This window comes from Myotis yumanensis, unplaced genomic scaffold (assembly GCF_028538775.1).
Source record: "Myotis yumanensis isolate MYYU_CA2020_CCGP unplaced genomic scaffold, mMyoYum1.0.hap1 SCAF_8, whole genome shotgun sequence".
Classification (NCBI taxonomy): Eukaryota; Metazoa; Chordata; class Mammalia; order Chiroptera; family Vespertilionidae; genus Myotis; species Myotis yumanensis.
The window spans coordinates 13,635,186-13,649,713 of NW_027223759.1; the positions used below are offsets into that span (position 1 = coordinate 13,635,186).

Genomic DNA, 14,528 nt, shown 5'->3' on the forward strand with positions numbered 1-14,528 from the left:
TGGTGTTACAAGTTCAAGTCTTTCATGGTCTGCTTTCTTATATCTAGAATTTGACAAGATTAATAATTGAATTAAAATATTTCTTCATTCATTCATTCATTCATTCATGTGCTCAGCTAATATTTGCTGGGTGCCTCCTCTCTGCTAAGCACTGTGCTAGGCACAGGTGATCCAGGACTTCTTCCTGTCTCCACAAAGCAGGTAGTTTCGCTTCCTTGGGCTTCACATATCTAGAAACCAAACAACAGAGACAAGAGCCAAAGGCAGTTAAAAGGAGCAAACATTTATGTATATAAAAACCCACCAGGTCACAGGCCCTCACTTAGAGACTAATCATCCTTTGCCACTGGCTTGGCCCCTGTCACACCTACAAAACAATGTGTTAAAAGCAGGAAGAAGATTGTTACGGGCAGGCACTGATATCAGAAATGGCAATCAAAGCTTAATGTTTAAGGAGACTGCAATCATGAGAAATTAACTTGAGAACAGTTTATATGTCATTTGTGCAATTAAAAAATAATAAACTAGAAAGGGAAACACTGTAAGGAATTTGCCAGATGGTTACCTGTGCTTGCCTCTGTGAGGTAGGCTTTTGGGTGATATTTCTTCTTTATTCTTTTCTGCTCTTTCCAAGTGTATTATATTCACTATAATTTTTACTATGTTTTTATTGATTTTTTAGAGAGGGAGGAAGGGAAAGGGATAGAGGTAGAAACATTGGTGAGAGAGAAACATCATCAATTGGCTGCATGCCCCCTGTTGGGGATGGAGCCCCTAACCCAGCCATGTGCATTGACTGGGAATCTAACGGGTGACCCATTGGTTCCTGGGTCAACGCTCAACCACTGAGTCATGCCGGCTGGGATTACTATGAATTTTTAAAAGTCCATTCTGAAGGATGAGGCTTGCTGGGAAAAAGCAAAAAGTTCTTTTCTTAAAAAAAAAAAAAAAAAGTTGTTTTCTTGATTCTCTGCTTTCTATTTTGAAGGCTTCCTAGACAATTTGGTAACTACTGAAAACAATATTCAAATTTCAACCCTTTGATAATTCAGCATAAGGTAAACAAAATGAAGTGAGACAAAGAATGATAAGCTCCAGAGCCAGGGAGACACCCAGAGAAACACACATCCCTGCACACACACACACACACACACACACACACGCATGCACCCACCACTGACTCCAGGGCATGCATACTCAAGCCTTTGGGATGGTCTAAACTGGTGTATAAGTGCAATGAACTGAATGTTCACGTCCCCTCCCCAATTTCATAGGTTGAAATCCTAATCCCCAATGTGATAGAATTTGGAGGTGGGACTTTGAGAGACGATGAGACTACAAGGAGAGAGCCGTCATGAGATGGATTAGTGCTCTTAGAAAAGAAATCTCCAAGCACCCCCTGGACACTTCTGCCATGTGAAGGCACAGAGAGTAGATGGTCCTCTCTGAACCAGGAAGCAGGTCCTCACAGACATTGGCTGGCACCTTGACCTGGACATCCCAGCCTCCAGAACTGTGAGACATAAATTGTTGCTTTAAGCCACCCAGCCTATGGTATTTTTGTTGTATTAGCCCAAACAGAGTAAGACAATAGGTTAGCCATCCATATACAAGTTATTCAAACTTGCTCCACTTAAGAAACAAAACAAAATTAATAATCAGTGACAAAAAATATGCAAGGAAATAAGCTCTAGGGCAGCGGTTCTCAACCTGTGGGTCGCGACCCCTTTGGGGGTCGAACCACCCTTTCACAGGGGTCGCCTAAGTCCACCGGAAAACACATATATAATTACATATTGTTTTTGTGATTAATCTCTATGCTTTAATTATGTTCAATTTGTAACAATGAAATTAGGGATCCCCAGAACATGAGGAACTATAGTAAAGGGTCGCGGCATTAGGAGGGTTGAGAACCACTGCTCTAGGGTCTCAAAAGAAAAGTGTACATTTTTGCATGCATACGTGTACAATGGCCCTAGCAGAGGGTGCGCATGGTCTCTAGAGCAGAAATGAGTTTTTACGAGAGAAAGTAAGGTGGATTTTTTCCCCTTTTTGCAATCCATGGGTCACTTATGTTGGTAAAGCTGATAAACGTGTCTTCTTCCTTGCCCTCCTGAATGAGTAATACATGTGTGGAAAACAAAGAAGCCATCTTATACGTCAAACCGTAAGCAAACATTAGACAGCACCAAATAGTCGATGACCAGTGGCAACCAAACCCTGCCCTTGAGGTCACAGTGTGCCCTCTGCACCCTCACCTGTCATACATGGCCATGAGAAGGCTCAGAGTGAGTTCCGCAGCCCCGGGGTGCACCTGTCCCGGCTTCTCCCTGGCTCTCTGGAACAGCTCCTGGAGGGCCTGGAAAAGATGCTGCACAGAGAGAGGGCTCTCTCTCGCTTCCCAGAAACTCGGACATAGTAGGACGTGCTGAATCTGGGAACTGCCAATCAAGTCCACTGTAGAAAGCAAATGGAGAGTTGAGTCTGATTTTCTGATGGGAACAAAAGGCTTCAAGTAAAGCAAATGTCACCTGGTGTTTAATTAAGACTTCTTTTTTATGGTAGGTATTTCCTTGAAAGAAAATTAGATATGACCATTATTTGAATGCATATCTCTTGTGCATAATTCAGGCATTACTCTTCTGACAGCCAATCTGACTGTGGAAAAGTGCATCTGTTAGTAAAGCACCATTATAACATTATTTCCTGTGTAACCTCTAGGATGGTACTTTATAGAATGAAGTTGGGGGAAGAAAAAGTCACAAATTCGAAAAAAAAGAATTTCCAAGGAATTTAGGACCCTCTAGTGAAAGGTTGGGGAAAACATTACTGTATTTTTTTAAAATATATTTTATTGATTTTTTACAGAGAGAAAGGGAGAGAGATAGAGAGTTAGAAACATCGATGAGAGAGAAACATCGATCAGCTGCCTCCTGCACATCTCCCACTGGGGATGTGCCCGCAACCCAGGTACATGCCCTTGACCGCAATGGAACCTGGGACCCTTGAGTCCTCAGGCCGATGCTCTATCCACTGAGCCAAACCGGTTTTGGCTGTATTTTTTAAGTTGATTAAGCAAATTAGCTTTTCATGTTCAAATATTGTTCTTCCTTTCTACAGCCTAGCTTTAGAATAATAGTGTGTGTCAAAATGCGATGGCCTTAGTTAAAAACCCAGTGATATTTATATAAGAGCAGTTGCTGAATTTAAATAATTTTATTGATTTTGATTGATTTTTGAGAGAGAGAGACCACAGTTTGTTGTACCACTTATTCATGCATTTATTGGGATTGAACACGAAACCTTGGCATATCTAGTCGACGTTCTTAACCAGGTTATACTGGGCCAGTAGAGGTTATACTGGACCAAGGCTGAGCAGTTGTTGAATTTAATATCAGACTCTTTACGTTCCACCTTTGCCTCAGTAATATTTATTATTATTTTTTAAAATAAATTTTATTCATTTTTTACAGAGTGGAAGGGAGAGGGATAGAGAGTTAGAAACATCGATGAGAGAGAAACATCCATCAGCTGCCTCCTGCACACCCCTTACTGGGGATGTGCCCGCAATCAAGGTACATGTCCTTGACCAGAATCAAACCTGGGACCCTTGAGTCCACAGGCTGACACTCTATCCACTGAGCCAAACCGGTTAGGGCAATATTTATTATTTTTTATCTTGTTTCCATTAGTATTATTATCTGAGGAAGGCACTAAATAAAACCAAAGTTGCTTGTAAAAAAATAATGGGTTATTTCCTGTATACTTTTATCACCTCTTAAACATTTTATGAGGCAATGAATATAAGGATGAATGAAATAGAACTAACCCTATGGCTTCTTACAGATAGAGGGTGACAGACAAAATTAATAAACACCCAATTGTATCATCGGAGAGATGTGGATGATGGTGGCACCAAGAGCTGCTGGCACTTAAACTGCCTCAGCCTGTGAAATGATAAAACCCTGTGCTTTTCTCTGCTTCATAAATCAATCTCGCAGATAAGAAATCTAGCAAGTATAATAAAATATTTTTATTTGTTCTCTGGTGCTGCTTTTAAGGGCAGAGTCTAAAGAAGTGAGGAGTAGGTTCCAGGATGTAACTTTAATAAAACCCTGGCTGCAGGCTGCCAAACCTTTTATCGTTACTCAATCGCAAAGCCTATCGCCTCGGTCCGGCGTGCTGCACACGGGATGAGGGCTCTGTATTACAGAAACACAGATAACACCGGTGTCCATTAATCTCACCGCAAGATTTATGCAGCGATGAGCCCCAGGCCCTGCCGCCTGGAACTCATAGCATGCTTTATCGCTGTATATGGGGCTTTTTTGCTTTCAAATTTTCATTTGGATATCTTTTCTGGAGTAGAACTTTTCAACTACTAATTTTGTGTCTTATTAATATTTCCCATGAGTATTGTTCATATTTACTGTTTCTGATGCCAGGGATAATAAGAAGTACAAAAAGGAACGTCCTCAAATTACATTCTTTGTACCCAGGCAGAAATGATGGAGGCTTATATAAACATTTGCTGCTAACTTTCTTTAATGGGAGAAATTCTCTAAGGAAATAGCATAACTGAGGATATATTTTTAGTGTGCCTATTCTATCTTTTATTAATCCCTGGAATAACAAATACTAGTTACAAGTAATTTTATTTGTCTACAGTAGTGATTTTTCTTCCTTCCTTTCCTTCCTTCCTTTCCTTCCTTCCTTCCTTCCTTCCTCCCTCCCTCCCTCCCTCCCTCCCTCCCTCCCTCCCTCCCTCCCTCTCTCTCTCTCTCTCTTTCTTTCTTTCTTTCTTTCTTTCTTTCTTTCTTTCTTTCTTTCTGTCAAGAATCCCTGCTTCAAAAGACCCTTATACAGAAAGGCAGTATGGAAAATAGAGAAATACAGTTGTTCTGGTTGAGGAGACGGTTTCTGGGTTTTCCTGGGTTGTCTATTCTTCCTTTCCCACCTTGCTAACCCTTTCGTGTCCTACATCATACCCATGCACAAACTGTTGTGAAGCACAATTTGAAATTCATTGGTCTATATAACTTATTAGGCAAAAAGCAAAATATAAAAACGCTCAACCTTTAGGAAAAAATGTCATATATATATATATATATATATATATATATATATATAATAGCTTCTTTTAGGTCTGATATAATAATGTCATAAATCATTTCACATAAAGTGATTTTTTAAAATGTAATACAAATTTATTAGAAATCAGTAAGTTTAGGTATGCTGAATGCCTATTGCTTTTCACAGCCAAGACCCAATTTATTTCATGTTGGAGAATTTTTACAGGATACATTTTTTTAAATGTATTTTATTGATTTCAAAGAGGAAGGAGTAGGGAGAGAGAGAGAGAGAGAGAGAGAGAGAGAGAGAGAAACATCAATGATGAGAGAGAATCATTGATTGGCTGCTTCCTGTATGCCCTCTATTGGGGATCAAGCACACAACTTGGCATGTGCCCTCACCAGAATCATGCTGTGACCTCCTGGTTCATAGGTCAGTGCTCAACTACTGAACCACGCTGGCCAGGCCAGGATAAATGTTTTTACAATATTTACTTTATTTTGCTTAGATAACAGTATCAGAAAAGAAAACCATAACATTCAATCAGATCTAAGTTTAACACAAAAGAGCAGTTCACAGGGAATTCTCGACATAGTTTTAAAATTTATGGCCCAGGAATTATTCACCTGAACCTACTTTTACATGTTCAGAGAGAGAAGTACAACTTGAAAATGAAAATCTTATGAGGTAGAAGAAATTTGAAAATGTTAAATTTACATCTACAAGTACAGATTTCTAAACTAACCTATTTTGTAATTTTATTTTGTGTTAATATTGGTATCCTGAAAGGGAAACCAACATTTTTTTTTCAGAAACAAAATAGGAAAAAAAATCTTCATCCAAAAATTATTTTCTATTTCAGTCAATGAAGCTACCCTTTGGTTGAACACACATGGTGTCCCCTCCCTCTCCATCTTCTCTGTTACAAGTGGAGGAAATGCACAAATGCAACCTCCGGAGTCTGACCTCACTCACATAAGTTTTGGTTTGCTTTGTGAATTTACATAGCGCATCAGGAACCAATTATTCCCAGTGTTTCAGAGAGTTCTACTTACGTTGACACGTGGTTTGCACAGATCGTAATTTGAAGGCTGTTCTATAAATGGAATTCTCAATACTATTGAGAGCCTCTGTAAAGAAAGCATGAAATAACATGGATAAATGATCATCTCATTAGACAAATCCCACATCCTGGAAGGCAGCTCTAGGGATCATGTAGGCCCTTTAGTTTGCTCTCTTTCCCATCTAGAAACAAATATTAATGGTCTACAGAATCTTAGGCTGCAGGGGACCCTGGACTCACCCTCAGAGTCCACCAAAAAGTGAGGATCCCCCCACAAATCTGTCCATGTTTTTATAGGAGGAAACAGCCTTATAAACAAATAGAATAAAAATCTCTTTGTAGCCCAACGGGTGTAGCTCAGTGGTTGAGTGTTGACCCATGAACCAGGAGGTCACGGTTTGATTCCCAGTCAAGGCACATGCCCAGGTTTGGGGCTCGATCCCCAATAGGGGGCATGTAGGAGGCCACCAATCAATGTGTCTTTCTCATTGATGTTTTATCTCTCTTTCTCCCTTCTTATCTCTCTAAAAGTCAATAAAAATATATTTTAAAAAACTCAATGTAGAATATAACCTCAATTTTCTTAATATATTCTAGTCATATATACACATATGTATTTATGCATATATAAAAAGCAATTCAAATGCTATCTATCCAATCATTCATCTAACAAATATTTATTGAGCTCTTGTTATATGGCCCTGGCATGATTCCAGGCCCTTGAAAAATAGCAGTTAACAGATGAAAACCCCTGCCATGTGGGGCTTAATTCTTAGTGGCATTCACCAAATTGGTAATAGTGGATATCTCTGGGTGCTTGAATTCTTAGTGTTCATAGTTATTTTCTTTCTACTTGGTGCTATTCCCTAAATTTTTGATAAAGACCTATATTATTTTTATAATTAAGAAAGAGAAATTTAAGAGAAAGAATGAGAAGTGAAAGCTAGTGAAACCAGGAGATAACAATAGTAAAAAGGCCGAGGAAGATGAGTTTCAGAAGGTAGAGACAAGCCAATAGTTCAGTATCTGGAAGCCACAAGGACATCAACTATGGGCAAATATAGCCTTTTTTTTATGATTAACTGAGTGGAGAGAATGGCTTCGAGGTGCAATTACCGAGATCAGAGCTAGGTTTGGCAAAGATCTCTGTGTCCAGTCCTAACGGGGAGTCTCATGTCTTTAAGTGGACCCCAAAGCCAAAGACAAAAAGTATAGCAAGTGAGGGTCACAATGCCATGTCAGACCAGATGTTCTGACCACTTCAGACCAGCTGTTCAGGATAAAAACCTTAGAGTTTCTGTCTGTCTCACAGGGATGGCTTCCCAGACTTAGCTCACTGTCAACTTCATGCCAAGCCACAGTGACTTGATTTTGGTTTGCAAAAGGATGCCTTGCCCTTGAATGTTGTGGAGTAAAGTTCTATATGTTACACATTTGGGTATTGAGGACCAAGCACTATGCTCTACCCTGGACTGGGTCAGACCCATCCTGGAGGAGTTGGAGCCCACCAAATGCCTCTGCCTGAACATACATTGATTCAATGACCAATCTATGATTATGAGTCAAAGCACCCACTTCAGGTGAATCTAGGCTGTGCCTGAAAATGCCACCAATACAAGCAATCTTGTTTAAAAAGCTCCACTTTTCTTTTCTTTTTTTGAACAGGTACCCCTATATAAAACTCTACGGTTAGTTCTAAATCTTTTGTCATTTAATGTATCCTTATTTTTAAAACATACTTTCTTTTCAGGTAAGAGTCCAAACTTAGAGCATAGGAGAAGTGAGAAACATCTCTGCTCTATGTGGGAAGTAAAACAAATTGAGAAGAGAGATAATAATAGTCTGGAAATGCTTTACAAAAGTGCAATGCCCGATATTATTTTTTCCTCCTAGGAACTGGCCCATTTTTATGCTCTCAGATGTCTTAAATTAAAACAGAGAATCAGTAAACTAGGGATCTTGCCAGTTCCCAGATGCTGTTCTTGGAGGAAGAGCGACTCTGTAGCTGCTCTACCATCTGGCCCGTCGCCCTCTGGTCAGGCTCTGTTCTGCAGCGTCATCTGATGAACTTATACAGCATAGCATGGCCAGCTGCGATACAGCAGCACGTGGAAAGGAATGTACAGCCCAGGCGCTTCACCACCAGCCCAGCTTCCTCAAGGCTCCCCACCCCCTCACTGGTGGGAGAAATTCAAGAAAGGAAAAGATTGCTAGACATGCCAGGCCCAAAGCTATGAACAAAGTCCTTTTAGATGCTTACAGAAATAATACAAAAGCTACATATGGTCTTGTTCATGGGAGCATTTTGACTGGGAAATGTGTTTTGCTTTAAATGATTCTTTCTTTTAATATTTAAAATTTTTATTGTACTAATATATATAATACAAAATTTGCTATTTTAACAATTTTTAAGTGTACAATTCAGTAGCATTAATCACATTCACAATGTTGTGCAACCATCATTCTTTTTTTAAAATCTTTGTTGTTCAGATTATTATAGTTATTCCTCTTTTTCCCCCCATAGCTCCCCTTCACCCGGTTCCCACCCCACCCCATGCCTTTACCCCCCATTGTCCTTGTCCATAGGTATAAGATTTTTGTCCAATCTCTTCCTGTACCCCCCAAATCCCCTTCACCCTGAGAACTGTCAGTCCACTCCTTTCTATGCCCCTGATTCTATTATATTCACCAGTTTATTCTGTTCTTCAGATTTTTTATTCACTTGATTTTTAGACTCACTTGTTTATAGATATGTATTTGTTGTCACTTTGTTGTTTATAATTTTTATCTTTACCTTTTTCTTCCTCTTCTTAGAGAATATCCTTCAGCATTTCATATAATACTGGTTTGGTGGTGATGAACTCCTTTAGCTTTTTTTTTTGTCTGTGAAGCTCTTTATCTGACCTTCAATTCTGAATGATAGCTTTGCTGGGTAGAGTAGTCTTGGTTGTAGGTTCTTGCTATTCATCACTTTGTATATTTCTTGCCACTCCCTTCTGGCCTGCATAGTTTCTGTTGAGAAATCAGCTGACAGTCGTATGGGTACTCCCTTGTAGGTAACTGACTGTTTTTCTCTTGATGCTTTTAAGATTCTCTCTTTGTCTTTTGCCCTTGGCATTTTAATTATGATGTGTCTTGGTGTGGTCCTCTTTGGATTCCTTTTGTTTGGGGTTCTCTGCGCTTCCTGGACTTATAAGTCTATTTCTTTCACCAGGTAGGGGAAGTTTTCTGTCAAAATTTCTTCAAATATGTTTTCAATATATTGCCCTCTCTCTTATTCTGGCACCCCCATAATTTGGATGTTGGTACGCTTGAAGTTGTCCCAGAGGCTCCTTACAGTATCTTCATATTTTTGGATTCTTTTTTCTTTTTGCTTTTCCGGTTGGGTGTTTTTTACTTCTTCGTATTTCAAATCTTTGACTTGATCTTGGGATTCTCTTGTCTGCTGTTGGGAGTCTGCGTAATATCCTTTATTTCAGTCAGTGCATGCTTAATTTCTGATTGGTCCTTTTTCATATCCTTGAGTGTCTCACTAAATTTCTTGGAGGTTTCTAGAAGGTTCTTGAGTAACCTTATAACCATGGTTTTGAACGCTATATCCAGTATTTTGCTTTCATCCATTTCTTTCATTTGTGACTTGTTTCTTTGACTCCACATTTTGGTTGCTTCCCTGTGTTTGTTTCTATGTACTGGGTAGCTGCTAAGTGTCCTTGAATTGATAGAGTGGCCTTGTGTGGTTGGTGTCTTATATGGCCCAGGGACTCAGCCTCCCTAGTCACCTGAGGTGGATACTCTTGGTGCACCCCTTTGTGGGATGTTTGCACAGTCTTATTGTGGTTAACCCTTGATTGCTGTTGGTATCACTGGGAGGAATTGACCTCCAGGCCAATTGGATGTGGTGACCAGCTATGTCTATACTGGAAGGTCTGTTGCACAGGAGACACCCTTATGGGGCAGGACTTGCTTCAGTAGGGCTTTGGTGCTCACTGAGTCTGCCCCCTGAGTGTATCTCTTATGGATGTGAAGAGTTGTAATCTGTTATCATCTCCAAGGAGGTGCAAGGTCAGCCACTGTCTGGGGCACCCAGCAGGAAATACAGAGACACCTGCAGATTCCTCCTCTTTGTATGGGGTTTGGAAGTGCCCATACGAGGTCAAGCTGTAAAGCAAGGCTGCTGTTGCTGTCAGGTAGGGGGCCTTCTTTTGGAATCTCTGGGGCTCTCTGACCCAGCTGCAGTTTGTTTTAGGCGAAAGGACAGGCCATTCATATGCAAAAGCCGATGTGCACAGCTTGGGTGGAGTTGTAAATTGGATGGGGTGGGGTTTCTTGGAATCACCAGGGCAGAGCAAACTGCAATGGCTTCCCTGAATCAGAGAAGTCCCTGGTTCTCTGTGTCCTGTGCACCTGTTCAGGAACAAAGATTGCTGGGAGTACCTCTAAGAGTAAGCTGCCCTCACGTTTTTGTCCCAATGCCAGACAGGCCAGTTTCTTCCCATATGTGTCTGGGTCCCCCAGAGTCTCATCCATAACTGGAGTTCGGAGCAAGCGGGAGCTTGTATCTCCCTCCCGGTTTAAAGAACAACACATCCAGGTGCCAGCACTTTCTGTGCCTCTGCACCTCTTGCCAGTCTCAATGCGCCTTCTTCACCTCTCTAGCTCTGGAACTTCCACTCAGCCAGCTTTCCTGCGGTTCTGGGTGTTTAGTTGTTCTGCCGTTTAGTTGTAATTTTGATGTGGTTGTGAGAGGCAGCAAGTATAGGTGATCACCTATGCCGCCATCTTGATTTCTCCCCGCTTTAAATGACTCTTAATTTTGTTTAGCCAAATCAATATGTGTCATTTTCTACAGATACTAAAAATATAATAAAATTGCTTTCAACTGTCCATCATCTACTTTGATGATCCAGAAATAGGTATTTTAGGTCAGTGGTTGTCAAATTGTGATCCCAGAGGAGCAACATCAGTATCACCTGGGAGTTTGTGGAAATGAATTCTTGGACCCCACCCTGGACCAACTGGGGCACTAACTCTGTAGGTGAAGCCCAGCATTTTAACCAACCCTGCCGGTGATGCTGGCACACTAAATTTTAAAAACACATCTTTAGAGACAGAGAATTTGGCTTTGAATACATTACCTACTGTTCTGTGTTAAGCTTATTAATATGAGGGTCTAAATTTGGGAAACCCAAAGATAATTTGAATTACTCAACTTGTTGTTTTAGATAAATAACTTGAGTTATTATAGAATTTTATGTAGAACAAATAAAGTTAACAATCTAGATTTTAGCTAGGGGCTGCAACTAGACTCACCAATAAAAATATCCTAGACAGTTTGGGCCTAAGCTGGCATTCAGATGTGTTAGAAGAAAGGGGAATTGGTCTCCCCCACATTCATTTATCAAATATTCACATAACGATAGCTGTGAGATCTTTCTCCCAACCTTGGGCCCACATAGTACTGGATACTTAACCCCTGACATGGAAATTTCTACAGTGATATCATTTTAACAGTAAATTATGAGAATAATTTAAAAATAAGCCACTTCTTGTAATTAAAATGTAATTATATTGAGACCAAGTAATTCGTTAAATTATTTGGGTGCTTTGGAGACAATAGACCAAATATTCTTAAATATGAATTTATGTTAAGAAGAAAAAGTCTTTTAAATCACCCAATAGTCTCTTTTTTCAGCCAGAAATTTGCTAAACGTCTACTCTGCTACAACTCAGAAGTCTGAAAATACAACATCTGTGCCTAATTTTTTTGTTTACAAACTATGCTCAGAAACTTGACAAAAAATGCTCACCTTGATTGTCTGGGTCCATTTCAGGAGTTTCTTGAAAGGGTGGATGGCAAGAGGGTCCTCCTAACTGAAAATGAACCAACATTTTAAGCAGAAGGTTTTGCAGTGGAAGAAGGAGGGTAGGGGAACAAACAGGCAACTAAAAGTCACTTCACCTGTGGAACAAGAACATGAGGTGTTTAGGAAGACTCTATAGAGTCTACAGCAGTGATGGCGAACCTTTTGAGCTCGGCATGTCAGCATTTTGAAAAACCCTAACTTAACTCTGGTGCCGTGTCACACATAGAAATTTTTTTATATTTGCAACCATAGTAAAACAAAGATTTATATTTTTGATATTTATTTTATATATTTAAATGCCATTTAACAAAGAAAAATCAACCAAAAAAATGAGTTCACGTGTCACCTCTGACACACGTGTCATAGGTTTGCCATCACTGGTCTATAGTCTCCTGGAAGGAGAAAAATAGGACCATAGTGGTAGAAGTTTCTCATACAGGTCACACTTCTGGAACTTAGAGTGATAACTCAGAAACTGAGACCAGCTCCTGAAACTAATACCGTGACTACTTAAAACTTTCGAGGCATTATAATTTCAAGAGTAAACTGGATCCTTACCTCAAGAAACTGTAGTTTTACTTGAATTTTGAAGGGCAAAATTAACAATTCTACATATTAAATTTCTGACAAATATTATATCCATTTATATCCACCTTATCACACAATTCTACATGTAGAATTTAGTCAATATTTCATTTTAAAAAGAGTAGTAAATTAGCTAGCTGCTGTTTCATGTTGTAACTATTGTTCGAACTCAATATATATACACAGATATGTAAATATGTTTACTTTGAATAAAAAATGGGCTATGGTATAAGAAATCATTATACAATTCTTAAAAAAAGACATTTCTTAACATGAGCAGTTGAAAACTGTTTTAAAAAATTACATTATAATCAAATTTAAATAGTACTTTCCCTGTTCTAGGGAATGAATTAAGGACAAATTATTGGATAGATAAATCGTATTTTACAAAGAGAGAAACTAAAGCAAAAACTGATAACATTCGTTCTTTAAAAATATAACAGCAATAGTGACTGCAGATTTGTCAAAACTAGGAACATTTCATATACATTCAAGTAAAATTTGTTTGGAAAGTCATATTAAGTGGGATCAGGTAAGGACTCACTCCTCTTGGTGCAGAAATGCTCGCCTGAGCTCTTCCTGAAGCCCCCAGGCAGGTGCAGAAGGACCCGGCCTCCTGCCCCATCAACATGTCAACATTACCGTGGAGACACAATCTCCCTGTCTCCACCCCAGGCCCTTACCTTTCTTCGTGTCCTTGAAGAAGCATTTCAGTCAAACATTCTGCATACATAACTCAGATGTGGCATTCCCAGTGAGAGAGGACGTCTTGTCCCGGTGGCCCAGCAATTGCATGCAAAACAGTGACATTGAATGTACACTGTTTTTAAGGGCTCACAGAAGTGCATTCATTAGTAATAAAGGTCTTGAATAATTTAATACCACTCCAACATCTCTGTTTCCGTATTAATTTCATGTGTAGGAGAGTCAAGGAAAACTACTGGGTGCTATGAAGGGCAGCAGTTACCATAGGGCTTAGGAACAGAAAGAGGGGCTCTCCCTCCCAGGGAGCAGGCTCCTTCCTGACCATCTAGGTAAGAGTGACCTAGGACTGGAGTCTAATTTTTAAAAAATACATTTTTATTGATTTCAGAGAGGAAGGGAAAGGAGGAGAGAAAGATAGAAACATCAATGGTGAGAGAGAATCATGGATTGGCTGCCTCCTGCACACCCCACACTGGAGATTGAGCCTGCAACCTGGGCTTGTGCCCTGACCGGGAATCGAACCATGACCTCTGGGTTCATAGATTGATGCTCAACCACTGAGCCTTGCCAGCTTGGCTGGAATCTAGTTTATTTGATTAATTCTTTTAAAAATACAGAGGTACTGTCACACATTTTAAGAAGGCACCAAATGTAATGAAAACTTTCCAAAGGATAATAATAATTTGTTACAAAGGTACATTTCCTCGTAAGTTTTAAGTATAATCTAAAAATGTATTTTTAAAAATTTTTTTATTGCTTAAAGTATTACAAAGGGTATTACATATGTGTCCTTTTTTTTCCCCCGCCCTTGACAATCCCCTGGCCTCCCCTACCCGCCAGTGTCTTATGTCCATTGGTTATGCTTATATGTATGCATACAAGTCCTTTGGTTGATCTCTTACCCCCCTCCCTCCTGCCCTCCAACCCCTGCCCCCGGCCTTCTTGCTGCAGTTTGACAATCTGTTTGAGGCAGCTCTGCCTCTGTATCTATTATTGTTCAAAAGTTTATAATGGTCTCTATTATCCATGAATGAGTGAGATCATGTGGTATTTTTCCTTCATTGACTGGCTTATTTCACTTAGCATAATGCTCTCCAGTTCCATCGATGCCCTTGCAAATGGTAAGAGTTCCTTCTTTTTTACAGCAGCATAGTATTCCATCGTGTAGATGTACCACAGTTTTCTAATCCATTCATCTACTGATGGGCACTTAGGCTGTTTCCAGATCTTAGCTATGG

General features: G+C 39.8%; 1 protein-coding gene across 1 annotated transcript in view; it reads right to left on the reverse strand.

Annotated features, from left to right (window-relative positions):
* DYTN (dystrotelin) overlaps nucleotides 1–11,962 on the reverse strand; it is a 48,686-nt gene extending 36,724 nt beyond the window's left edge. The window contains exons 1-3 of the mRNA XM_070423289.1: nucleotides 11,944–11,962; nucleotides 6,129–6,203; nucleotides 2,259–2,457 (exon numbers count right to left, since the gene is read on the reverse strand). Of these exons, the coding sequence (XP_070279390.1) occupies nucleotides 2,259–2,457; nucleotides 6,129–6,203; nucleotides 11,944–11,962 (293 nt within the window). The remainder of the gene's footprint in view (nucleotides 1–2,258; nucleotides 2,458–6,128; nucleotides 6,204–11,943) is intronic.
* Nucleotides 11,963–14,528: the final 2,566 nt, after the last annotated feature.